The 27,976-nt window shown below is 33.2% G+C and overlaps 3 protein-coding genes across 8 annotated transcripts; all 3 read right to left on the bottom strand.

Annotated features, from left to right (window-relative positions):
- Positions 1 to 11: 11 nt before the first annotated feature.
- Positions 12 to 2,473, bottom strand: LOC101216680 (GDSL esterase/lipase APG). The gene is made up of 5 exons (XM_011653175.2): positions 2,028 to 2,473; positions 1,304 to 1,434; positions 981 to 1,214; positions 629 to 884; positions 12 to 510 (listed from the first exon to the last, which is right to left on the bottom strand). The coding sequence occupies exons 1-5, from the start codon at positions 2,272 to 2,274 to the stop codon at positions 314 to 316; spliced, it is 1,065 nt and encodes a 354-aa protein (XP_011651477.1). The 5' UTR covers positions 2,275 to 2,473; the 3' UTR covers positions 12 to 313.
- LOC101217386 (inositol oxygenase 1) lies at positions 2,381 to 8,197 on the bottom strand. Of its 3 annotated transcripts, XR_004215403.1 has the most exons (12): positions 7,939 to 8,196; positions 7,744 to 7,843; positions 6,143 to 6,224; positions 5,835 to 6,039; positions 5,058 to 5,117; positions 4,889 to 4,941; positions 4,680 to 4,802; positions 4,521 to 4,590; positions 4,349 to 4,427; positions 4,158 to 4,239; positions 3,940 to 4,065; positions 2,381 to 2,513 (listed from the first exon to the last, which is right to left on the bottom strand). XR_004215403.1 is itself a non-coding variant. In XM_011653174.2 (11 exons), exons 1-11 carry the CDS (start codon positions 7,973 to 7,975, stop codon positions 4,039 to 4,041), a joined length of 909 nt encoding a protein of 302 aa, XP_011651476.1. In that variant the 5' UTR covers positions 7,976 to 8,197; the 3' UTR covers positions 3,742 to 4,038. The 3 variants fall into 3 exon arrangements, 2 of the variants coding, with proteins under 2 accessions (XP_011651476.1, XP_011651475.1); XM_011653174.2 differs by lacking the exon at positions 2,381 to 2,513 and having other exon boundaries at positions 3,742 to 4,065; positions 7,744 to 7,834; positions 7,939 to 8,197; XM_011653173.2 differs by lacking the exon at positions 2,381 to 2,513 and having other exon boundaries at positions 3,742 to 4,065.
- Positions 8,198 to 13,048: 4,851 nt separating this feature from the next.
- LOC101216910 (mediator of RNA polymerase II transcription subunit 6) lies at positions 13,049 to 23,542 on the bottom strand. Of its 4 annotated transcripts, none has more exons than XR_004215276.1 (6): positions 23,044 to 23,542; positions 22,619 to 22,793; positions 22,256 to 22,325; positions 20,988 to 21,091; positions 20,220 to 20,464; positions 13,049 to 13,450 (listed from the first exon to the last, which is right to left on the bottom strand). XR_004215276.1 is itself a non-coding variant. In XM_004149128.3 (5 exons), the coding sequence occupies exons 1-5, from the start codon at positions 23,298 to 23,300 to the stop codon at positions 20,297 to 20,299; spliced, it is 774 nt and encodes a 257-aa protein (XP_004149176.2). In that variant the 5' UTR covers positions 23,301 to 23,542; the 3' UTR covers positions 19,870 to 20,296. The 4 variants fall into 4 exon arrangements, 1 of the variants encoding a protein (XP_004149176.2); XR_004215275.1 differs by having other exon boundaries at positions 13,049 to 13,416; XR_004215274.1 differs by lacking the exon at positions 13,049 to 13,450 and adding an exon at positions 13,540 to 15,488.
- Between the last annotated feature and the right edge of the window lie 4,434 nt (positions 23,543 to 27,976).

The raw sequence follows: 27,976 nt of genomic DNA, 5'->3' as shown, positions 1-27,976 counted from the left end.
AAAAATTAATATCACCGGAATTTTAGTTCAAGATTCAGGGCCTCCCCACCACATATTGAAGTAGCCAAGCTTCAAATTTAATTAATCCACAAACTACAAACTCCATATTTTATGCTAAATATAGACTTTTAATAAATCACGAACTTACAAGCTAAGCCCAATTTTTGTACCTAACAAATATAAACTTATGATATAACAGAATGATCACATGTAACTAATAATTATCAATACATAGAACAAATTTCCTCAGATACATAAATAAAACACGGTACAAACTTTTGGATTGCAGATCATTTGTATGAAGTTTAGTGATCTAGAGGAGAGCGAATCCCTGGAGGATCAAGGCATCAGCAAGAACTTGATTAGCAGCCTCAGAAGGATGAACACTATCCCAAAACACATATTGACTTGAATTAGAGCAAGTTCCACCCAAGGATTTGGGATTGCACAAAAGTGATGTTGTCTCTACTGTCCCTGTTCCACAGCAGCCTTTTCTGACTTCCACAAAGCCTAACCAAAAGAAAGAAAAAAAAAGAACAAAATTAGTGATCCATTTTGCATAATTTCTGGTGCTTCGGTGCTACATTCACAAAGTTTTTCCCCAAAGAAAACTAAGCTTCATCTTTACCATTTTCCGATGGAGAACTGATGACATCATAGAGTGGTTTGTAAATGTCGAAGATGACAATTCTAAAACCTGGAAGTTGTTTTTTCAAGCTTTCTGCAGCAGCATTTAACTTCTTGTTGAAGGCTTGCGCGTCGGTATTAATCCTTGAGACACACCCACTTTGGTGGTTCCCAAATAAGGTGAGAGCAGCAGGAAAGCAACCTAATGGAGGAAGTGAAGTCACGCCAATTCTCCTAGCTCCCAAACCATATATATCCTGTTCCCAATACCAGAAATGTATCAGTTAAATGTATTTCATGAGATCATGAATGACATGGAAAGCCAAATGGTTTTTGAAACAGTAAGAAAACACCTTAATAAAGGTTGTAAATGCTCCGATGAGCATCGTCCCGTACTGATCAGGAGTGTAAACCTTATTAATGTAAGGATTGATGTAATAGTTTTGCAGAAAATCACCACTTCCTGCACTTAGCAAGTAGAGTGCATCCTTGATTATTGATGCAGCTTTTTCGTTACCAGCTACCTTAGCTAGCTTGACTTGGTACTCCTTGAAGAATCCAACTTGTTGGGGTAGTGAGAGTGCATGCTGTTCACCAAGTTAAAGTAAAAGTAAGTACAAAAGAAGGCCTGATTTGCTCAGAAATATACTGCTTCCAAAAGCAAAGGTATTCTTACATTTAAGAGCGCAGCATTCTCATCATAACCAGATGCAGCTGAGGCAAAGTTGACTCCGATGAGAAGATTCTTACCTGATGCCTCTGGGCTAAGGTACGGTAACGGAAAGGTCTTGAATCCTAAAGTTTGAGCTGGAGAAAATAAAAAACATTAATGATAATTACAGGCCTTAAGTAGAACACCTGTTCTAAGACGGTACACATAACAGTCAATAACAACTTGATATTTAGGCTTCATTTAATGTTGTTTGCATATATTGGTTTCCAGAGAATTGTACTTGTTTTATGCATCCAATTCAGTTTTTAAGGAAAATTTCCTAAAAACATGTTTAGATCTTAGAAACAGATAATTTTGTGTTTTTAAAAATCACATTTCATTATAATTTTTTTATAGTTTTGTAGGAAAACCAGGATAGAGAGAGAAGCAACATAATTATCATTTGATTCCATTTAGAACTTGAACCGGAAATGGCAGATTCAACAAATTATGAATGAAACTTTAATTTCTTTTTTCTCATGTTCCCAGAACTCGGAAGGAAAAAAGAAGATATCAAATAGATTTATTTTCTCACAAGACACATGAGAAGGAAGAAGGCACGATACCAACAAACTGTGCCCTTGGTCTAAAAGAAAAAGATGACTTTCATGATGCAGGAAGTTTATCCAAGCATCATGCAAGGCCAATGTGTTTAAGTTTCAACGAAGAAGAAAGTTTTTGCACTTACCAGTGAAATCAGTAGCAAGTTTTCCATTACAAAACCTGCCAGTGGGCTGATGATTCACGAAGTCCTTTCCATATGGAAGGTGGTTGGCCTTGAAAACAGTGTAAAGGTAGTTATTATTTCCCACATCAACGGCAGAATCACCAAAAGTCATGATAGCAGGCACCAAAGTGGTAGAATCTTGAGCATTTCCACTCCCAAGCAAAAATGCAAAGAACAACACCAACACTTTGCTAATAATGGAATCCATCTCCTTTAGCGCTGTGATTTGCAACTGAACTATGGATTAGAACTTATAAAGAAAGTCAGAAGGACCCACCTTAGATTTTCTTTTATTGAAGGAAGCTGGAGGTTGAGTGCACCCAATCAATAATGACCCTTTTAGTGAAGAAATGCTGTCATTGAAGGTAATTGGTTTTAAATACCTTTACCAAATCCCAAGAAAGCAATCTTTTCTCCCTCAGCTTTCTTTACTTTCCCTCTCCTTTCCTGCAAGTGCAAAAAACCATTATGAATAAAATTATTTAGTTGGAAAACTATGTATTCATGCAACATTTAATGAATAGGTTTGGTGGAGTAGTTGGGTGATAAATGGTGGTTGTGTATGAGTTAAAGCTGCATGAGTTTGCATGTGCAGGAGTTAATATAATTGTGGTAGTGAGAAGCCACTGTATTGCTACTGGGTAACATCTATAATGTGAGTAATATAAGTAGTTATAAAGACTTGGTTATGTCTAACTTTGGCTCTTCAAAAACTCGTGTTAGTTTTTGTCTGTCATAGAGAAAGGACAAGTCAACCAGGCAGAGTCTGAAGGTATTAGGAAGTAGTTCTCCTGACATTATCACCAATTTTTCAATAAGAATAAAAAAGCTACTTGCATTTCAAAAAAAAAAATTGGTTGAAGGTGATTTATGTCAACTTTGAAGGTTCTAAACATTGGCTTGACAAGTTATTTACTTTAGGCTTCCCCCTATCTACCTTCATTTGGACCCTTAAATTCTGATATGAAATAATATCAAACAAAGCAAATGTGTAAGACTGTGATAGGTATCCAAACACAGGAAACTAATATATTTTCAATATTAAGAAGAAACTGCAAGATAAACAAGTAATTCAAGGTACTTGCACCCTCCCTAGTACAACCTCCCTCTTAAGACCTCTCCCAAGCTCTAATTTACTCGTAAAATGCCTCACCACCTCCTTCATTACTCAACTACTAATATACCCTTAAATATCCCTATTTATATTCCTAACAGAGTGTCAGTAGAATTTCTAGTTTCATTTGACACAAAACCACAACAAGATAACAGATGAATGTCGTGATCTAATTCTCCTGTGTACCAAAAATTTTAAGTTGCTGTATTTCCAACTGGCAAGCATCTGGTTTAATAAATATATATTCCATCTAGTTTGCTGAAACTTGAATCAATTTATTTGACTTGGTGTCATTCTATCTCATGGAAGATTTTTGTGTGGAAGATTTTTGTGTTGAGATTAGCCTAAAAATCCATGAATCTTTGTATATTTATATCCAAGTTGGTTAATTTAGCAGCACGTTATGGTAAACAAAGGTTCAATCCATACAGTTGGGTTGATTGGTAATAATTAAGACAGATCTATTGCTCTAGTTTAATTATCAACTTTATGCATTTTGGTTTTCAGTTTTCATCCACAAGTTTATTTTTCATTTAAAGTCCACAATGTTGCTTTCACTTATTACCGATAAGAGCATCTTCCTTCCTGTCAAGATGCAGGTAGTTTTGAAGTCTTTTCATATAGGAGGACAAGTCACGCGAATAAACCAATAGTTTAATTGAGTGAAAACCTTGTACAATATTTGCACAGAAATAGAACAACTATTATTATTATTATTATTTAATACACCACTCTGATGACTAGTTTGAGCCAAGTTACCCCCAAGCTTGAAATCTCTAGCCTTGGCATGCTACTGCTGACCCCATTTCACCTCTATGTGTCGACCATTCACATAAATCAAATCACACAGGTATTGCTTTACCATTGTAGCTTGGCAGGAAAGTACTGCAACCAAAAATAACTTTTCCAGTTGAGTAAATGATAATGCACCTGGAAAAGAAGGAAAATACGGATTGCATTACCATGAGTGTGCTTACCTTCTCAATGAGAGAGAGATAGTATGGCTTCACTTTCTCAACGTTAACCCGAACTTTACTCTTACTGTAAAGGTCGTATTTGCTTCATGGGGGAAAAGTGAAAAAAACATTGATTTGGTTAGATCAGAAACTTAAAAATTCATATCAGTTCCAAACTCTCAAGATGGTGGTGAAGAAGAATATTTTCATACTTGAATATGCGTAGCCACTTCAGGTTTTCAACATCCTCCTCATTCATCAAGTGTTTATATGCATCGGATCTATGTAATGCTGCAGAATCAATTTCAAATAAGCTTACTGGTTTCTTCATAGTTAAAAGTTTCAGTGAAACAAAAATGTTTTCACAATTTCTTATTAACGTACAGTAGAATGAGTGGTATCTGATGACAAAAAGTGCTGCAGAAGGTAAAATAGTATTATTCTCCTTTGCCACCTGAAAGTTCCATGTAATTACAAACTTTATCATCGTAGTTTAAGAACAGCACTCAATACTCTAATACTTCGTAGAGGCAGGAGGAATACCAAATACATGTAGTCATCATGCCCCCACGACATCATTACATTGTCAAGTCCACAATTTGGTGAGTAAACTCCGTATTTAGTGTTATATGCAGGATTATAGTAATCAGGATTTTCCATGAAATACTGTAATTAAGGGGTAGTAAAGTCAATGGTTATAAGAAAAGTAAACAGGTTGTTGGTTGGCACTTTAATTATAGAAAAATCAAGACCTTGTGGTGGACAATGGATTTATCAAAAGCACAACCCAAAGGGTAGGTGTCTCCTGCAAGTTGGTCCAGGGTATGATAACAATAATTAGCAAATAAACTTTATAAAATAAAAGACCCATGTACAGAATCATGTGATTGTCTGTATGGTAGATTGAAGCTCATGTCTTACCCACAACCGCCCATTGAGGAAGACCACCAAAGCTTGGTAGAAGAAGCACCTTTCCGAGGTCTAAAAAGTAAAGACAGAAAGAAAAGCAGTAGAAATAAATAAGGAGATAAAAATTAGTCAAATGCTTGATCAAGACTCAAATGGTTGAAATGCACACAAGTCAATGTCATACAATAAAGAAAATCAATTAATACAAAACAAATTTTTGGTTCTATTCGAACACCAAGTACCCAACCAAAGTCCAAAACGTTTAAGAAATACAAGCACCAAAACGAATTGAAATAACTATGAAAGTTAAAATAACTCAAAAATAAGTTTAAAAAAACAGAGACAATGTTACAAACCCTATTCTTTAACTGTAATAAAGCCATTAGGATTTCAAGCTCAACATATATTCACATAAGAAGGTCTAAACTTAGGGACCACTTATGTTATGTAGGTTAATATCCTAAAAATTCTTTCTAACTTCAGCATCACATAACATCTTCAAGATATTTTTACAATATGCAGAAAACTAAACAATCTTAAATTGCTTTTAGGATATGAAATACATTATTAATAAGATACCATTTCCTTTAGTCTAATTTTAGACCCTAATTAGAACTATTGTCCATAGTTGCTAATGTTCTCTTCAGTTTCACTCAAACCCAATGCTTGTTTTGCGTCTCTTTCTCAATCATGTACCAGTGAACAAATAGAATCACCAAATTGAGATTCTAAATAAGTAGAAATGAAGTAGAAATAGAATGATACGAGGGAAAAAAGAGGGAAGAGTACCATGAATAAGAGCAGTCAAATGCAGCCAATCTTCATTGGGATAATCCTTTCTGATGGCTTCAGCAGTCTGCAACAAGTGTTCGATTTGAGGTTCATCCAAATCAGGATCGCTCTCATCAACTACGTCATTGAGAAGCTCGCAGCATTCCCAAATGCTCATCTCCACTCTGTTCAATTGACCGTACTCTTTTCTCATCTTCTTCACCTACAAACACATTCCGCCATTTTCAATTGGGAAAGAGGGAACTGAAAAACGAATAATCGAAATTTATTTTAATTAACTAATTAATGGGAAAAGGTTTGCTTACGAAATCGTAAGTTTGATTAATGTGATTGAGTTTGTAGAATCTCTCTACTCCTTCTTGCCTTTCGCTTTCCGCATCATAGTCTCTGTGTGTGTGTTTTTTTTCCAAAATTTAAGATCACTAAATATTATAATAAAATAATAATTCTAACTTCAATTATTTAATTAACCATTTATGGTGAACTAAATTAGTTCGCACCATTTGCAAATATAACACAAGAAACAAAAATATACTTTTACTAACCCATACAATTTTAAATTTTGTTTATTATCCAATTAGTTTTCATTTATATATAATTTTAAATTTTTGCATAAATGTTTTTGTTTTTTTTATTATCTTAAAAAACCATTTTTAGAATTTTACCTAATTGTTTTTCTTTGTTAAATTTAAATATATATTTTATATGACTTAACTATTGACATCAGAAGTTTAAATTTCTACCACGAACTAAAAATGATTTTTGTTTTTAATTATTTCAATACACTCTCTGAAAGTAATATAGAAGTAAAATTTTATTTTTTAAAAAAGATCAGAAGTATTAACTTTTTGCTGTTTTTTTTTTTTTTTCTCATTAATATCTAGTTGAACTTAAATTCTAATTAATTTTTTGGGATAAATAAATTATCATAGTTTTCCATCATTGGCAATTTGGCATGCATAGTTAGTCTCTACATCAAGAAAATATATCGGGTAGTAAGTCATTAAAACTTCTCTAATCTACTTTGAATATTTGAGTTTCTATGTTTAAAAGATTCCTAATCTATATTTGTCATTTTATAAGATTAGTTAGTTCTATTAGATAATAATTGAGTTTTGTTCAATTTTCTTTTTAGAAAAAACATGAAACTGGACAACATATACAAAAATGGAAGTTGATAGATATATTAAATAGAGAGGTAAGGAATTAAGAATTTGTTAGATACAATATGAAGTATAAAAACCAATAATATGTATTAGTTTAGCATCCATTTAGTTTTTAGTTTTTAAAATTAAGACAAGAAAGACTTTTTCACCTTTAAATGTTTTTATTACGTACCTTTTTAACCATGTTTTAAAAATACAGTTTTTAAAAACTAATTTTAGTTTTTAAAACATCTTTAACAATTGAACTCTTACGAGAAAATTAAACTTGATTGAATGGACTTATAAAAACAAAAATATTTATCCATTTAAGACGAAATTGTGTAGTTGATTTTTTGAAATCGAACTATTTTTATTTTTCAATTCTTAAAAATCTCCAAAACTATCTTTAAAACCAATTTACTTTTTATACACTTTCTTAAATTAAGACTATGACTACTCATTTTCTACCCATTTTACTTTTTACTTTCTTAAATTAAGTCCAACCGCTACTTTTCTATAGTAATTTATTATTATTATTGTTATTTTAAAACGCTCTGTATCAACATGCACCTTTTTTTAAGCATAAATGGATAAAAATTACCCAAAACAATCTCCATTTCCTTTTTCCTTTTTTAATCTTTTAATACCTTCCAATTTTTACCTCGGAATTAAGATATTTATAAAAAATATTTTGGATATATTTTTTAAACATCTTATTTCAATTTGATATATATATAAATAAATAAATAAAAAGTTCAAACCTAAATCCGTGGCCAAAGGAATTGGCATAGGGCACCAAAAACCCTCCGTCCAAAACCAATTCCGACTCTTGATTAAATCCCTTCTCCTCCGCTGCAACTCCTACAAATTAAAACTCATCGTCAATCCGCTTCCGGTGACCTTAATTTCAGAACTCCACCGGAATCAATAATTTAAAAAATAAAAAATTATATTACCAAACTCCGGGTTCTCAACGAGGAGGGTGATCGTCATGATTGAACCGGGAGAGAGAAACGAAATGGGAAAAGAAGAGAGAGAGAGAGAGAGAGAGAGAGAGATGTTTTAGCGGTGGTAGTGAGAACATTAATTGGGGAAGGAGAATGTATTTATAATTGGCCGGAAAGCCCTTCCCTGAGAATTTTCAGGCTCCGAGTCCTTATTCCGAAATAACAAAAAGAATTTTAGAAAGAAATAATTGGGTTTGATAATGTTATTTTGCAATTGATGAACTACTGAGATGCAAAACTTGTATATTTGTTATCCTGAAAACTAAATTACGGGAATAGTGTCTCTCTGGTGCGGCGTCAAAGTTGGGAATACGGAGATGAAGACATTATACCATTGACCTTTTTATGCAAACTATTTTTAGCTTCTTTCCATATACTAAAATATTAATCATAAACTAATCTATCTTAATCATGATATATACAAAATCAAACATTTTAATATATATTTTTAAAAGTTTTCTTGTTTAAAACAATTTCTTTTTTTTCTTTTCCTTTTTCATCGGTTGCTGTATTGTTTTACCCATTCCAAGTTTATTTTCGTTTTTTTATTCTGTTTTGTTTTCTTCCTTTTTTTGGTGTGTGTGTGTGTGACTGAAGACGTTTTTTCATGAGTACTTTTGTTAATATTATCCATTTTTTAAATTAATGGATAGACAGAAACACATATTTAGTGGTTCATCTTCCTTTTTTAGGGCTTTTTTGTTTTTTATTTTTAACGTTTTTCTTTCAGTTAGTTTTTTATTTTATTTTTGTTTGTTTCACATTTTTTTAAGTGATGGTTCTCATTCTTTACCTTTCAAGTTTAAAAAATATCCTCAAATTTGAAAAAAAAAATTAAAATATCCTTAAATTTTTAAAATTTTAAACTGTATAGTGAAAGTATAATATAATCTCTAGAATATACTCATTCGATGTTTTCTTCTTCTAATACAAATTAAATTTTTTAGAATATTTTGTAAGTTGTAAATCAATTTGAACTTTAAATTTCTGAAAGTCAAGGAAAGTTTAATTTTTGAAGTTTCGATATTTCAGAAGATGATAATCTTAGGATTGATAAAAACTTTATTTTTAGAAGATTGAATCTTTAATTTTTTATAATTTCAATTCTTCCTTCCACACGAAATCCCTAAAATGAATGACATTGTGTATATTTACAAAGAATTTTCATGGATTTTATTTGGACTTAGTTTATTTGCTTCTTAAGCTTTGGTATATTATCTTTTCCAACTTAATTCTTTCATATGAAAAACCTTGATTACTCAAACTCAATCACATTATCATTATCACAATTTTGTTATAAGATGACGAGATTTAATTAGCTAAAATTTGTTGTTGAACACCCGTTTTTTATCAAACAGTTGCTTTCTGAAATTTATGTATACACTTTAGTTAATGTGTATGAACTACAGTAAGAAAAGAAGAAATATAATAAATAAAACACGAAATAGTTTTAAAACATAAATAATATTAAAAAAGGTAAAAGGAAAAAGAAAAAGAGAAAATAGAATGAATAAAAAATGATTGGCCCCACCCGGAAGCAAATATGTGAGAGTTGAAAAGGCGCTTTGCTTTGTTATACAGAAAAGATAAAAAGGAAAGACAATGATCCGTGGGATGCAGATGAGGTGTGTCATCGACTCAAATTTATAGTCCACTCTGTCACACCCTAATTGGTTGGGAAAGAGCCAGCGTCACCAAACTTTGATTTGGAAAAGGAAATAAGCCCACGTGTCAGGGTGTGGCTCTTTTCTTCCTTAGAAATATCCACGTTACTTCTGTTTCTGTCACGTGTCACACAGCACACACACACGCGTGTTTATCTCATTTTTCTTTTCTTATTTATTTATTATCTCATTTTACTCCCAACTATTATTCTAAAAAGAAAAGATAACATTCTTTACGGAAACGCCCCCCAAATACAATATGAGGACAAATGTGGAGCTTACCAATTTTTTTATTTAAAATATATAATCAAACATCAACCTCCTCTTCCAATTTACCATATATCAATATCACTATTACACAAACCACAGCACAAAAGTTATAAACTCTCCAAAATTCAATGATCAGCGTTCGTGTAAATGTTTTCCAAAACTATTGTAGATTTATATTTCTAAAAGAATAAAAACAACATGTAACTATTTGATTTAATTACCTAAAAGTACATGAAAGAAACTCTTAAATCTAATGTTATAGATGGATAGAGAATGATTACCACATCCCATTGTTTAAATAATCAAATTATTAGGAATCAAATTTTTATAGTAACTAATTGAACTAAAACATTTCTTTGTTAAAATTCTAATAATATAAATTGGAGAACAATGCTCTATGTACACTGCTCAAATGATCTTTTTTTCACTAGCACATGATAATACACATTTTTTGCAGCAAAAATTTAGCTCATCTGCTTTTGTAAATCCTATACAAAAAAAACCTCATCGATCAGTACCATAAACACACAAAATAAAAGTTCAGACTAACTTTGTGTAATCTTTTAAGGCTTCTTTACTTCTTTACTTCTTTAATTTTGTTTTTGTTTTTCTTTTGCAATTTAATTTTTATTACATTGTTGCGAATAACATTTGTATGAACTTAAATCTCAAATATATATTTAATGTTTGGCAAAAGTGGAAGGTTGAAACCTTTATCTAGAATTATTATTAAGAAATTGATAGAAAAAATGGATAATGTAATAGAATTAATGGTATAATCTGACAAAATTGATATAAAAGATCAAGAATATAGTAACATAGTGTATTGTATAATTTATATGGACTACCATAAGTATATTTCAAAATTGTCATTTGATTATATCAAACCTAACGATAGAGATGAAATGAGATTTGGAAGGAAAAATATGGGTTAGAGGGTTAGTTTTCAGCGATGATTTACACGAAATTAAACAAAAGCTAATTTAATCTAAAATTTTAAAACCCAATTTATCTTATTTGTATGTATGGAGTAATATATCTTTTTTCAGTACATTTTATATTATATATACAAAATATCAAATTTTTATACAAACTATTTACCGCCAAAGTAAAATTTTAACAAAGCCAATATAAATAACTTAAATTTTAACCCAATTCAAAACTATGTAAATAGTTTGTCAACTATTTTATTTAGGTAAATTATCCTATAAAATAAACATTTTCTCCTAGTTTTCTCCACCAAAAATTAAATTAAAAGGTGAGATTTCTAAAATAACATTTTTAGACCGTTTTCTCCTCTTAAACTTTAGTGAGTTGCAAATATGTCCTAAATAAAAATGAAACTAAAAAACTATTTTTTTTTTCAAAAATTAGATATTTATAACCGATAATTAATTTATTTGATGGATAATTACGATCATGGTTGGTTACAATTTATTTTTAATGTTGTTATAAAGTTGAAATGGAAAACTATCAAAATTCAATACTAAATAATATAAATACACAACCCAAGAATAAATTTGTTGCAGATCTACATGAGGGAAACCCAAACAAGTGAAATGAGAGATTGAAAATTGAAATCGGGGAGAAGGAGGAGGTCAGTACAATACCTCCATGTGTTTGTATTTTTTTTTTAAATCTAAAACTCAATCTCTTCCTATGGTTTTTTGAAAATTAAATGAGGTTTCATTGTTGTGATTAAGTTGAACAACATCAAACTAGACTAGGAATTTGAATTATTTTTAAAATTTTTTCACCTACAACGACATCAAGAAAATGATGAACTAACAAAATTGGTTATAGTTTTATTTAACTTTTTAAAATTTTATGTTTGACATAATTATACAGATACTTTTGTACCAAAAAAATTATAAATACATTTGAGAATAAAAAAAAGTTGTCACAAATCTATATTTATATCTATAATATATAAAAGGGGAGGATTTTGTTGTTAAATTTCATCTATACCCTTAACAATGGAATGTATAATTATTTCAATTTAATTAAAATTACATTTTTCTTATTATCAACAAATTTATTAAATTACATTAATTTTAATTATTTTCTTAAATTGCAATTAATTTATAAAATCCCTTCCTATTATCAATTTACTCTAATTATTTCTTTCAATTTAATTAAAATAAATTCCTTAATTATTCTTATTCCAAATATAGGGGTTTATCTCCCTCAAAATGTATATTTTCATGGTCTAATCCGTCAAAAAATATTGTATATAAAGAAGTTGAATGGGTTAATTCATTGTATTTATTGTTATAATAACTACTATTTGGAGAATTATAAAAATTGAGAAAGTGAGCAAAAAAATTTACACTCACAATACCAAATGTAGTGAGTTTTTTTGTTTTATTTTTTATCTTTTACATTTTTGGCAATTTATATGAGGTGTAAATAGTTTTTTTTTTTTTTAAATCGTCCCATTATAAATATTTATCCAGTTTGATTATTTAACAACAATGTAGTGTTATAAACTAAAACAAACAAAATAAACTAATAAATTAAATAATTTAAATAGCACCTAATCAAAATAAAAATAAATCAAAATTAAATTTGATAAAATTTATTAAATTCGTATAAACAAATACAACTATATTATTTAAATAATTGTTAAACTAAATTACTGAAATAAAATGTAAAAATAGAAAAACTGTGCATTTAATATCCTAGTTAAATCAATAGATTTATGTCGTTAATAATGTTTATGGTTTATTAAAGGTGGACAAATATTTATCATAGATTATTAACTCATTCATAATTGTAAATGTATAATATGTTTAATCGAACCAACTTTTATAAACTTCAACAATGTCTAATAAGTCCTTAAGTTTCAACTATGACTAAAGGGGAGCAAAACTATAAACATAATATTAAACTTTATAACTAACGTAACCCAAAATTTCAATTCTGTGTATTAAAAAACAAGATAAACCCATCTACCATGAAAATTTAAGAAGACTATATCCTTTTACAAATGTGAAATTCAAGAGTAGGAATTTTAGTTTTAAAAAAAAGAAAAAGAAAAAGAAAAAGTAAATAAAAGAAAAGAAAAGAAAGAAAAACTGAATATAATACATTCAGTTAATTAAAACTTCATAGTACATTTTGAGTTGCCACATATAAACCACAAAATACATATTATATATATATATATTCTGTATTTTGTTTCATTTGGTCCGATACATTAAATTCTTCCCCTACAACCCCTGAAAACGGTCACTTTCTTTCTGACATTGCCCAAATGTCGAAATATTGGGTGTAATAAAACCCTGAAAGACAAGAACAGAGAATAATTTCTGCAATTTGTTAATGCTACTACACATAAGGAAAGAAGAGACAACTTATGAGATGAACTCATCCACCACTGTTCTTCTCATTCTGCCACCCGCTTTCTCCACATCATCCTGCTTCTTCTGACGTTGTCAATTTCTGGAATATGCTTTCCCAGTGAATCACCCTTTTTTTTTTCTTCCCATACCTTCAATTAACTTCTTTGCTTAAGATATGATATTCTATTTTCAAGATGCCATTCCAATCAATCACAGGTCAGATGTATGATACAGATAACATCAGTCTTTATTAAACTAACACCAAGACTAAATAGCTTTGCTCAATCTTTATTATTAAGAATGGGCAATATAAATACCCAATGGAAGTACACATAGGTGGGTGATATATCAAAATAACCACCAATAACAAAATATCAGGAGTTTCAACAATATAACTAATTTCCATTACTCCCCTTCAAGATGGACCTAGTATCTTTAGGACACCCATCTTGGACAATAGTAGTGTAAATGAAGATAGCAAGGCCGTAGTGAAAATGTCCGCCAATTGGGAATGAGTCCGGATAGGCATCAATTTGATATTGCCTTTTGCTACATGATCTAACACGAGGTGACAATCTAACTATATGTGCTTCGTTCTTTCGTGAAAAGCTAGATTTGAGGCTATGTGAGTGGTAGCAGTACTATCACAAAATACTATATCACAAAACACTAAGTCTTTAAGCAGTTGGACAAGCCAAGAAACTTCACTAACAGTGGTTGCTAAACCTCTATCTGCTTCAGCTAATGATTTTAAATCTGTCACTTGCTTCTTTGACTTCCAAGAGACTGATGAATCACCAAGAAACACACAAAAACTGGTAGTAGACTTGCAAGTGTCAAGGCAAGAAGCCCAATCATCACTGAAGGCACGTATTTGAAAAATAGATGCCTTTAAGAAGAGACCTTGGCCAGGAGTTGCTGCTAAGGTTTTTTTAACTTGAATACAAAATTCAAGTGTTGCTTTAGAATGGAGATATTAGTAGATAAAGCACCAATTATTACTACATCATTAACATAGATTAATAGTATGTCCAGAGCCACAGGTAAACAAATAATAATCTAACTTGGATTGTGAGAATCCGAGGGATAACAGGGCATATATTGATTGCGAGAAAACTTATCAAACCATTGTTGAGAAATTTGTTTAAGCCCATATATTGATTGGCTAAGTTTACATAGTAAATGCTCCCCCTTTCTAGCAACCACACCATGTTTGTATCCTAGTGGTAGATCCATGTAAATTTCTTCAACAAGATCACGGTAGAAATGCATCGTTGACGTCAAGTTGAACTAGTTCCCATTTCATTGATACAACCATAGTTGATAAAATTTTGATGGTCAAAAGCTTGGCAACTGAAGAAAGCGTTTCAACATAATCAAGCCTTCTCGTTGAGTGTACCACTTGGCTACAAGTCTTGCTTTATCGTTCAATCGATGTATCGGCTCCATGCTTGATTTTATACACCCATTTGCATCCTATGAAATGTTGAGTAGGAGGAAGAGGAACAACTGAGTCCCTTGGAGGACATCTGATAAAATTAGAACAATAAAGAGAAAGAGGAACAACCGACCAAGTCTAGTTTTGTTTCTGTGGCTTTTAACTCATCTGTCATAGCATCATGCCATTCTTTGAAAGGGACAGGGTGATGGTAGAATAGTGGCTTGAAGGTAGAAGTGAGTAAGAATTTCTTATAACTCGAGGACAACTTGTTATAAGACATGAACTTCTGATAAAATTAGAACAATAAAGAGAAAGAGGAACAACCGACCAAGTCTAGTTTTGTTTCTGTGGCTTTTAACTCATCTGTCATAGCATCATGCCATTCTTTGAAAGGGACAGGGTGATGGTAGAATAGTGGCTTGAAGGTAGAAGTGAGTAAGAATTTCTTATAACTCGAGGACAACTTGTTATAAGACATGAACTTCTGAATGGGGAGCTTTGTAGGCATAGTGAGCACGTTGCTCATAGAGGACTCTTGAAGCAAAGTAACGATGATACTCATGAAGATAAGAAGGTGGTTTGGTAAGCGAGTAGACCGTCTAACATTTTGAGAAGTGGTTGGCACATTGTTTGGAATCACAATGGATGCTTGACTCTCAAGCGTTGCTTGATTCTCAACTGGAGCACTGTTATTTTGTTCACAGTCAACATTGTTGTTAGTTGGAGTGGCAACTACTTCTTTGGCTAATGTACTAGTCCCAGCTTCATTAAAAGGAATCCCTGCAAACTCGAAAATGGCAGGGGTAACAACTTCTGGAAATGGATCAACAAGATTATCTTGTGAAGAAATGTGTTGACAAGGAAAGACATGTTCATGAAACAGTCATCTCTGGAGATAAAAAAAAACTTCTTTTCAACATCATATAGCTTGTACCCTTTCATTCTTGGAGGATGTCCCATATAGACTGAGGTAATGGTACGGGGATAAAATTTGGATCTATGTGCAGTGAGCAATGATGCAAAGCAAAGACATCCAAAGATGTGCATAGATGAGCATTCAACATGAAAAACATCCAAAATGATAATAAGGAGTCGAACAATTGAGAATGGAGAAAGGTGTTTGGTTGATTAGAAAGTGGTTGTCAAGACACACCCTCCCCATAACTGAATGAGAATTTTAGACTGAAAATAAAGAGCTCGAGCAACATAAAGTAGGTGCTAATGTTTTCTCTCGACATCTAAGTTTTGTTCTGAACAGCCAACACATGAGAATTGATGAATGATTGCAAAAAGATCAGTGAAATAAAATTCTGGGGCATTGTCTGATCAAAAGGCTTTTATGCAAACTCCATATTAATTTTAAACGAGAGCAAAGAACGTTGGAATGATATGTAAGGCATCACACTTGTGTCGAATTAAGTAGACCCAAGTATATCTTGTGAAATCAATAGTTATAAAGAAACAATGACCTGAACATGTAGAAGATTTGTAAGGGCCCCAGATGTCAGTGTACTAAATCAAAAGCTTTATTTGCTAAATGATTGTTTGAACAAAAGGACAACTTCCTTTATTCAGCCAAAAGACAAGTAGGACAGATGTGTTTTTTATTAGAAAGAGTAATATGCAATTCATCTTTCAAAGATAACAAGTACTTGTAACCACTGCTTCAAGATAACGAGTGGTAGTAACAGTATTTTGAGCATGAAAATTAACAGCAGTATTCAAGATGGAGGGAGTAGACAAATCTAGAGCAAGGGCTTCTCAACTTGAAGGACATATAAGTCATACCAAAATCTAGCTTTGCTAATCATCTTCAACGAAACTTGTCCAGTATTACACAATTGTCAACATAAAATTGGACTGTAATTGGCACATTTGCAGTTAAGGCACTGATTGAAAGAAGGTTGAACCAAAAATCAGGTATAAAGAGCACATTCTGAAGTATTAAACCATGATTTATCACCAGAAAAACTCACACCGACTTGTCTATGATCAAGCAAAGAGATTATGACAATTGATATGGAATGTAATGATGTGAATAGTTCCTTGCAACAACAGATGTTTGATGATGCTCCAGAATCCAAGATCCAAAGTTTAGTGGCTTTAGTATTAGTGTAAGGTGAGCACATACCTACTACATGAGGAGTAGAGGCAGAGTCATTATTGGTCTTGGTCTTGGTCTTGGCCTTTGCTAGATGTGACTGAAGCATTTCTAACAGTCCCTGGCATTGTGTATGAGTTGGATTTCCAAGAAATGAAGCAGATGAAGTAGCTGAAGAAGATGATGTAGGTGAAGAATTTCCGGATTTTGGTGAGTTCTTGCTGGTGGTTCGATATCCAGAGGATATTCATGAACCTTATAGCATCTTTCAGCAGTGTGGCCAGGAATGTTGCAACGAGTGCATATCAAACATTCTTTCTTCTTTTCATGATTGGAATTTGAGCGAACATTTGAACCACAGTAGAAGAGAAAGTCCTAGTAATCATCGGTTCTAGCTTCAGGAGCAACAACTGAGTTCGAATTGGGTTGAAAGACTCGTTCAAACCCATAAGAAACGTCATGACATACTTTGTTTGGAAGTATTACACGAGATCTTCTACTCCACCACAGGTGAACTTTCCATAGGAACAAGCCAAGTGATATAATTCCAATTCATTCCATAGAGTTTTGAGTTTGGCATAATAAATTGTGACAGAGATCAATCTTGAACAAGAGTGGTTAATTCTCAGCGAATCTGATAAACTTGTAGACAATTCTTGTACTTGTAGCATTCTTGTAGATCAAGCCAAATCTCTCTGGCAAAATCGAAGAAATTGACACTGGCCGATATTTCTTTCAAAATCAAGTTCAAATTTCAAAATGTAGCAGTTCTCCAGAAGGCCGAGTGATCGTTCCATCAACAAATCCCAACTTGTTCTTCACCGTGAGGTCAATAATCATGGCTTGACTCCAGAAGTATATTTCGTCTCAGTGAGAGGATTTGATACAAGGACAAGGCTGGTGCAATCAAAATGATGAAGGAAATAGGGATTTGCCAAATTGAGAAGATGAAGAATCCAATGAGTGTCGGTGGCGGAATTGGACAGAAGCATTTCTTCTTCTTCGTTGGCCATCGACAAATGAACTCAGAAGTTTCTCAATGAATATCAACTGATACCATATTAAACTAACATAGAGATTAAATAACTTGCTCAATCTTTATTATTAAGAATGGACAATATAAATACCTAATGGAAGTACACGTAAGTGGGGGATAACAGAATAATCACCAATAACAAAATAGCAGGAGTTTTAACATTATAACTAATTTCCATTATATCCTAAAAGTCTTTTTGAAATTTATCATCTTAGATTATACTTTATGTTAGTATTAGTGGACTTGTAGGTTGAAAGCTCAAAGGTTTTTTAGTTTTTTATGTTGCCCTAATTCTCTTTTATTATTTTAATTAGGCTTCTATTGCATATAAATTAATGCTCCCTTGTATCATCAGTGATATAAGAAAAGAAAACAATAAGAAAGATTTCCAACATGGTTTCTCCCTGGACTAGGGTTTCCACGTAAAACTTGTGGGTGTTCTTTGTCTCTACTTGCAATATGGTATCAGAGCCCGATATTGACCAAACCCTAGACAACACAACTCTTGATGGAAACCAAACAAAGAAGACAGTCGTCAGTATTAGTGTCGTCGTTGATGCTCAAATCAGAATTGCCATGAATGAGTGGTTTCGCCACCTTCAAACAACGCTGGCCAACATGATTCCGTCACCCTTTCCATCGTTCGCGACTCCATGTGCCACCATCGAAGCTCCACACATCGTCGTTGAGAACCTTCGAACCAGCCCATCCGGTTCAGATCATGTCGGCCAATCCTTCTCTGCCACCCTTATCTTCATTTGCAGCCTATAATGTCCCCCACATAGTGCTCCATGTTCTGCCATCTAATTCTGTCCAGCCACCACTGTTTCTGCAGTCAAATCTGTATGTGTTGCCACCCACTGATTTCGCTGCAAACCCTAGTTATTATCCCAGGGCTGGGAATCCTCAAATTCACTCAACATTTAAGGTTGGTGAATCTTCCGCACATTCCAACCTTAACGTGCAAGCTTCTTCCTCGGGTATAGCTTACCAGCAATTGGAAGAGCTTTGACAGCAAATTGCGGCAATTAAGACTATCTAAGGGGCGACATCCAACACTCCCGATCATAGCCTTCATACACCTTTATAAGGAGAGGACTCTCTTCTTCGACCCAACACATACCAACAAATCCTTACTGTACGCTGCAAGTGCTAAGGATATTTGGGACACGACCCAAAAACTATATTCCAAACATCAAAATGCCTCTCGCCTATACACACAATGGAAGCAAGTTCATATCGAAAGGGCAGTGATGATGGGAATGAGGTCACTGCAAAAAGTTACTGAGAATGAAACTAGGGAGAATCGTTAAGAAAATATTAGTAAGTATAACTGTCTCTTGATCTACCTATTACACTAAGGAAGGGTACCGGGTCTTGCACAAAACACTCTATTGCTAACTATGTTTCTTATAAGAACTTATCTGCTCGGTTCAGAGCCTTACAACCAGTCTTGACTCTACTACGATACCCAAGAATAGTCATGTTGGCTTCAAATGCTCAGAGTGGAAAAGTACAGTCATGATTTCTTCCAGCCCTGGAAAAGAAAAGACTTGGAGCTCTGCATTCTCTCTAAGGGACATAAAACTATGGAATGCAAATGGGTGTTTACTATTAAGTACAAAGCAGATGATACTCTTGATAGACATAAGGCCAGGTTAGTTGCAAAAGGGTTCACTTAGACTTATGGGGTTGACTACTCTGAGACCCTCTCTTATTGCAAATTTAAACATTGTTAGAGTCTTGCTATCTGATACAATGAATAAAGACTAACCTCTATATCAACTTGATGTTAACAACGCGTTCCTAAACGGGAATTTAGAAAAGGAAGTGTATATGAGTCCTCCATTAGGATTCGAAGCCCATTTTGACCATCAGGTTTGTAAACTTAGCAACAGTCTCTACTTGCAATACTTTATGTACCAGACGTCAGATTGCATGATTCTAAGAATGTATAATTCATTCCCTAACAGGATCCAAACACATGACACACAAATAAAAGCTTATGATTCCAATCATGTCAATGTTTTAAGTCTCTAGCCCAAGATATTGCAGAATTATATTACCATGTTCAATATTAAAAACCTTCTTCCCAAGTTATCACAATACAAAGACACAGCAACTAGTGGTATGTCATATGAGTATCAAACAATTCTAGCTAACAAAATCAGGAAGTGATGGTTACATGGTAGTGTAGTACAAGTTACTACTAAAACAATGGATTATCACAAGTTAAGTCTATAACTACAGGCTTTTCACAAGGCAGATTCCAACTCTTTGACCTTTTTCCTCTTTTCTTCTTTTTTTTTTTTTGGGGGTGTGTGTGTGTGTGTGTGTGTGTGTGTGTGTGTGTGTGTGTGTGTTCACAACTCACCATGCTTTGTGCAGGGATGTCATCCATGTTGAATTTCAATTGTAGGATTAAATAGGCTTCTCAACAGGCAAGGTAGCCTAAACACTTGAAAATTTCATCCTTTTAGCTGGACCCTGATCAATAATGGGATCTGCAGAAGGCTGTTGTGACTCTCCTTGCTGATTTTCAGGGCCTTTTTCTGTCTCTGCTGTGGCAGCAGGAGCATAACCTTCAGGAAATGGTGGGGGTGGTGGGGCAGGTGGCAGCTGTAATTTTTAACAAGAAGATTTGTCTCTTAATTAGGATAGGCAAAAAGACCAGCCAAATCTTCAATATGAAAAATATAAACCATTAATATGGACACACATAAAGTCATTTGTATACTATACCAGCAGTTTATCGATTTAGATAATTTAATTGTTTTACAAGTTCAATTGAATTAATTTCAATTATTTACAGGTACAATATATTTGAATCTGGACACATTTGAAGCCTAAGTCATTAGTTCTCCATTCAAAATGAGTAAGTGGTTCGTGAGTAGTTAGATTAGGTTTGGTAATATTGTTCAAAACTTAAATAAACTGATGAAACTTCAAAAAGTTCTGTTGTTATTAAATGAAATGTGATAATGACTTATAGGAAAACTGCATACAAATTCTCACCACTTTCTTCTTAATAGATAAATTAGCACTTCGCAATTTATACATAACTTTCTGTTATAGTAAAGATGAAGCTCATGCAGATTATGTCAATAGAGAGTAGATGATTTGTGATGTTGAAAAAAGTTACCTTGCGCTGTAAAGATGCAAGAATATGATCAACTCGCTTTACTTCCTTAAAGTTAATGGTTTCTTTTGCAGGTTTTACTTCTTCACTCTCATTTTCAGAATCAACTGAACCAGAAATGAGAAAACAGTTTGTTAGGCATTTAGGCAGTGTTGTATCTTTAAAGTTCATTCTACATTTCATATGTGAATGAACTATTCCATATAAGACCCAAAAATTTGATTTCAGAATGAAGTCTGAATAAAAAAGAACATTCATAAAGCCTATTGGAGTGCTATAAATATCAACTATCTAAAGCCTGAAAGCATCAAAATTTGGTCTTTCTTGGTTTTTTGTATTGAGGAGTCTCTAATTCTCTGAAATGATGTAAAGAGGTTGATGCTCAAGATACAAAAGTTCAAAAAGAAAACAACAAACCCACAAACCCTTTAACAAAGTGTAAGATCTACACAGAAAACTGAAACAATCCTAATCAAATAAAACAAGAGAAAACTAAACACTAAGGCCAATGCCCATTTGGTGACTGTTAGATACCTAGATAAGAATATTAGCATGTTAGTATAATGGTCTTTCGATGAAAATTTCTACAGCATGTTGCATAAATAGCAAGAGAATGAGTGAATGAAGGGAGGTTAATTTGTGGAGTGATCTAGGGCTTGGGTGAAAATACTCAAGAGGGAGGCTCACAAGTTCCTTTATTCTTGGATTATCTTTTATTTCTTCATAGATATAATTCAATAAATTGAGATCTTGTTCTTCTTAGGAAGAGTCCTCAGAGTAACCATTTTGTTTTTGGTTTTTGTTTTTGAAAACTTAAGCCTAAAACACTATTTCCACCTCCAACTTTCTTCCTTTGTTATCTACATTATACTGATGGTTTTAAAAACCAAGTCAAAATTTGAAAATTAAAAAGTAGCTTTTAAAAAGTTGTTCTTATTTTTGGAATTTGGCTAAGCGTTCAACCATTGTATTTAAGAAAGATGCAAAATTGTAAGACATGAGGAGGAAATAGGTTTAATTATAAAAAGTTAAAAACAAAAAACAAAATGGTTACCAAACCGAGGTTAAGTGATCTCAAAATAAGAAACCAACTGTTAATCTTGAAAAGCTCAAAGAATTCTTTCAAAGAAAATTAGCACGACTTAAATAAAACTTAAAAAATGTGTGTTAAGATAGCAGAACCGTGAGGTGTAAAGTCATTGGTGAGTATCTTTTAACTATAACTTAAAATAGTGTGAGCAAAAAATATATCACTAATAGCTAGAAGATACCATATCCTATCTTCTCCAACTTTGAGGAAGCAGTGGTAAAGGCCTTTGATATGTAATACAGTGCCCGACTCTGCAGTATGATGAAGACTCAATGTAAGATTACAAAAAAACAGAGGAAGAGAGAAGCAGAATACATAATAGCCTTGCAGTTTTAAACAAATTCTACATTAATTTCAAAACAAAGAAGAAAAAAGGAATCCAGCAATTAAATTTCCAGTTGAAGAGATGTTACCCAACACGATAATTTACTAAATGGAACTAAGAAATTATCCAAATGCAAGAATTATGAGGAAAAAAGAAGAAAAACTAAGATTGCATCAAACAAATGAAAGTGACAAAGAAAGATAAGTATGCCAATCTCACAACGCGAGCAGCAAAAACACTGCAAAGTTGAGGCGCCTGGTAGATTGAACCATCCAAGATATAATAAGTCAGCATCGGTGTGACTTTCTCAGGACCATCCCTTTTTTGCTTTCTGAAAACGAAAAGGTGAGGCTCCATAACTTCATTCAGCATGTACTCTATGCCTGTCATTTTTCTGTTGAACAGAAGATTACCCATCATGGTAATGCCTAAATGAAACTGAATCCTAGGGTTACAATTCACAAATTTCGGAAATCTTAATAAAACAAGAACATATAAAGAACAAGGTTGAATTATCCAAGTACGGGGGGAAATATGTAAGATACATACAATCAATTAAACGAAGAAATCAATTAATAGAGAAAACGAAATCCTGTCAATAGAAATTTAAAAAAAAAAAAAAAAAAGAAGATGAGAAATCGTACGAGAGTTGAGAAAGATCGAGGGGGTGAATGGAGCGCATTCTGAGTTGTTCGTTGTTACAAGTCCAGTCGTAGAAAGGCGACAAGGCGAAGTAATCGAAAACCAAGTTTCGATCAAGAGGGTAAGTATTGAGCCAAAGCTGGTCTCTAAAGCAAATTCCAGTCATGTCCGTGCCCGGAGGCTGAGGCGCTGCTGGCAGCGGCCCCCCCTCGAAATTCCCGGTCCCTGGCGGAGCCGTCGGTGGTGGTGGAGTTGCCATTTGTGCGCTATTTTACTTTTCTGGCCACGAAGTGTTGAATTTTACAGATCCCTCCGCCGTAAGTGAAAGCACTACACCCTTTTTCTTTGTTTCCCGACGATCACGACCGAGAGTGAAGAGGGAGAAGTCATGTAACAAAAACGTATCAACCTCCACGGTATGGAGATGAATTTGTATTGCAACCACAATGAATAGCAGTCTTAGCAATCAAACTGTATAACAACATTATTTTTCAAACAATTGTGCTATAGACCGATAGACTGTTTATAAATATTTGAAAAATGGTTTACATATTTGCAACTTTCACTCATTAACCCTTTTTTCATTGTTTTCACGCATCATGTTTATTTTATTTTTATTATTCACATTTTCTAATATTCACTCTTTAATCTTAATTACGTTCTACCTCTTCAAACAATATTAAGATTTTTATTTTTGGAATAGTTGATGGTAATACTTTTATATTGATATCAATACTTCAAGATACTTCTCCATATTTGACTAGCTTATCTTATTTTCAAAATGATAAAAACAATAAAGAATAAAATATTTGAAATAAAATTTTATATATGTATATATTCAGAGTAAAAATATTCGAAGTGAATTATATAGGTATAACTAAAATTGGGCTCAAATGAAATTCTCAGAAAATAGGAGTTGATTTGTAAATTGGTGCAGCGTAAAAGTGGAAAATACACTATAATTTGTTCCCCACTTCCTCTACCGTTGGTAATTTTTTCAGTAAATTACTACTTGACCCTAAACGGTAGCGGTAGATTCATAATTTCCAAATCGTATCAATAACAATTACATTGCCAATCAACAACGGTAGCAACAACAACAAATCCGTTGTCATGGCCATAATTTATTGTATCTACCTTGAGACTTGAGGCTAGAAGTGCACAATCTATTATGCATATTAACTGCAAGTTGTTGAGATTTTACTTTTAGTTTAAGTTTGTTTATTATCACTATATACACATATGAATCTATTAAGAGAGGAGAAGAATAAGATAAATCATCCATTTTCCAGAATTTACTTTCTTACCATATTAAAGAAAACTCTCTCTTCATCATGACAAATTTTCTTCTTAATTCATGGCGTCTACAACCGTAAAATCCAATTCTTCTTTCTTCTATTTCTTTTAACACTACAAGAGATTGGTGTATTTCCGACACGTTACAACGTCGGAAAATATTAAGAAAAACGTCGGGAACAACTCTCCCAATGTATTACTCGACGTCTGTCGGACGAATGTTGGTAAAATTGTGTCAGGAGACCCATCCCTGACACACCACAAAACTGCATCGGCATTTCATATCTCCCGATGGTACTTTCATCGACGTCCATTATGTGTCAGCTTACCCCTAGGATTCTCTTCATGTCGAGAGACGGTGCGTCGTGAAACTTTTCCCCAACGCCATCTACAATGCGTCAGGGAAAAACCTTTTTCCCAACACATTATCGGCTTCGAGAATAGTATTTAATTTTTTTTACATTATTATTACTATTATTATTTATTTATTTTTGTTTAATTTTTAGTTTTTTTTGTTTAAATTGTAGTTTCTATTCAATTTTGATTTAGTTTAAATAAAAATTGAACAACCAAAATAGTAAATAATATATCCAAATTGAAATTTTGTTATAATTAGATAAACGTCACAAGAACATAGTTTCAAATTCATTAAGAAAAGTGACATGAAAAAGAAAATTAAAATAAGAAAGTCGAGGATGCCTCACGATCCTCCCTGTGTCCGACTCAATTCTTCAATCTTCTTCATCGTTTCTTCCATTTGTTTAGACTGCATCTCGAAGAACCTTCTCTGCTCTTCAATCATGTGTCTAGTTTCTTGAATCTCGAGTCTTTGTTGCTTAATGAGGATTGCATTAGCTTGTTCGACCGCGGTAGAATGCAAATAAGTGGTCGAAGAACTGTTACAAGGACTTTTGCAGACTTAGGTATGGGTCCCCAACCAAGACCTTTTGAGTAGCTTGGATGCTTATCCAAAATGATCTCACAGATATCATCATTAGAGAGTGGTTGAGAACTCTCTAGGGTAGGCTGGGACTGAAGTTCCAACATTTTGACCCTGCAACAAATAAAATTTTATGTAAGTTATGAATTGGAGAAGTATAAGTACATAATTTCTTCTCCTTTAATGCATGATGTTTACTAATAACTGAAAAATTTCAATTGATCTACTTGTTCTATTAGTTCGTGCCCATTCATTACCATTGGAACAACCCTACGCTCTACCTTGCCATCATGCAACCTACGTCTTCGCCAAACATGGTTCTCAGAAAGATAACGTGGATGTCCCATGAAAAATATTTTCCCTCTTATCCCGAAGGACGATCTATCTCCCATGACATGCCTGATACCCTTTTGTATTCCACACCGATAAATCACCATACGTTGGAAAGTCATTTATCATCCACAACAAGGCTGCGTACAACTGAAAGAAATTATTGGTAAGGGAATCATACTTACACACCCCAAAAGTCCATAACTGTTTAAGTTCGTTCCTCAATCAAAGGTCTAAGGTAAACATCAATTTCCCTACTAGGAGATTTTGGACCGGGAGTGAACAATGTCATGAAAAAAGTTGACTCTTTCATGCATTTCTAGGGTGAAAAATTGTAAGGAATTAACACCACAGGCCACATACTGTACGAGATACTCATATAACTGAACAAATTAAAACCATTTGAAGCTAACCCCAGAAGAATGTTCCTTGTGATAGAACTAAGATATGCACAACGGAAAAAGAATCGAATTTCTACCCTAATTGCCACAATTAACAAGTAACCCTAAACTAATCAAATTAGGGTTTTAGGAAATATTACCTTTGAAGCTTTCAAAAACTTTGATACCTCCTTACCAATTCAAACCGAGACGAACACTAGTGCTCAACTACTATCCTCTAGACAAAGAACTGGGTTGTGGGATCCAATTTGATGTAGAAAGTAATGGAGATAAAAGGAAATTGGAAGGTAGAAGTTTTTTTTTTTCTTGGTTGAGATATTGGAGTATATTAAAAAAGGCAAAAGTTTTCAACCATTTGAAAACTCCCCTATTTATAACCTAATTACATGCAAAAATGCATGTAATTAATTTACCAAATCTCAACACCTAATGTTCCACTAACAATTAGTGGAACTTAGTGGGTTAGGTGTCTACATCTCATATAGCCACATATCCCACTAAGAGTTAGTGGGATTATCCAACAAAATGTTGGATTTTCCCACTAACTTAGTCCAATGGTAAAATGGTTATTAGATATTTCAAGTCAAAAGTCAAACTTTGACTTTTCTAAGTCAAAAGTCAATATTTTGACTTTTTACCATTTTGTCCGTCTTGACTAATTCCAACCTCCCGAGCATGAATCCGCATTCATTTTTCCAAAATTCAAATCACATTTGAATATAAGGCCGGTCAAAGTTTGACTTTTCAAAGTCAAAAGTCAACATTTTGACTTTTTACTATTTTTTGACCAATTCCATCAATTCCGAGCTTCTTAGTATGAATCCGCATTCATACTTATAGTATGTAAAACATAAAGCTCTATTTCTAATTAGAAGACCGACGACTATATCACTATATTTGTCGGTTTCTCTTTCTTCTCCCAATTCGAACAATTCGACTTATTTCATCACACTGTTCTAAGTTTAATCCATATGAGCTAGCAGAGGAACCTAATGGACCTATAGATCATGGGCTCCAACGATTCAAGATTAACTAGCTAAACTCTTTTAAACCGAGTTAATCAACATTCGTTAACTAACGGGTCATTCCACTAAAGTCCCGTAGTTGCACTCCCCTCACTATAGATATATTTGTGTCCATTTGATAAAACCATAATCAGTAAGTTAATCCTTCACAGGTTGCTCGTAACCTTGGCTGGGTCAAAATACCGTTTTACCCCCAAGATTACATCTTGCTCCTTAAGTCCCACTAATCCACTATTGAACAATTGGTTTAAGGTTCAACCTATAAACTTAATCCCTCTCGAGCCAATGAGAGGGTGGGGCCCCTTGTTCAAGACTTGGATTCAGTGCTTAAGAGAACAACCTATCTACTAACCCTAAAGCGGGTAGGAGTGAATTCCATCTTGTACCCTATGTTCCCAGCTATCCACCCGATCTTACCCCTGAAATGGGAGGCTTATTGGGCCAACGCTGATGAGCTGCCCTCACCTATGCAGATCTAAGGATAATCTCGTGTGAACAGGAGTTCATAGTTAACTCAGGATTAAGACTAAGTTACCTAGGTCATCAATAATTGAGATAGTCAGTTTTAAACAGTAAACGGTGTTATAACGTAAAAATGACTAATTCATGGTTCAGTCTTATGTAAACAATTTACATAGGATGCCCCCACTTTCATGTCTCTACATGAACGATTCAGGATCACCTCGTTTGTACTACAAAGTGGGTCGCATTCATAGTTTCTCTAAATAAGGCGCCCAACCTTTATTCATATACTATAGACTATTTAGGCTATATACTCGAACTTGATCCACGTTTACGTTTACACATAAAGTTCAAGTTTATTCAAAAATAGCATTGGAACTTGATTTATTGGATTTAAGATTATAATATTTAATTTCTCAATAACAACTTTATTGAACAAAATATGATTATAAACTACGAGTTTTAGGACAAAAAATTCCAA

The sequence above is a fragment of the Cucumis sativus genome, chromosome 3 (genome assembly GCF_000004075.3).
Source record: "Cucumis sativus cultivar 9930 chromosome 3, Cucumber_9930_V3, whole genome shotgun sequence".
Classification (NCBI taxonomy): domain Eukaryota; kingdom Viridiplantae; phylum Streptophyta; class Magnoliopsida; order Cucurbitales; family Cucurbitaceae; genus Cucumis; species Cucumis sativus.
This window is presented reverse-complemented; position numbering and strand designations above follow the sequence as displayed.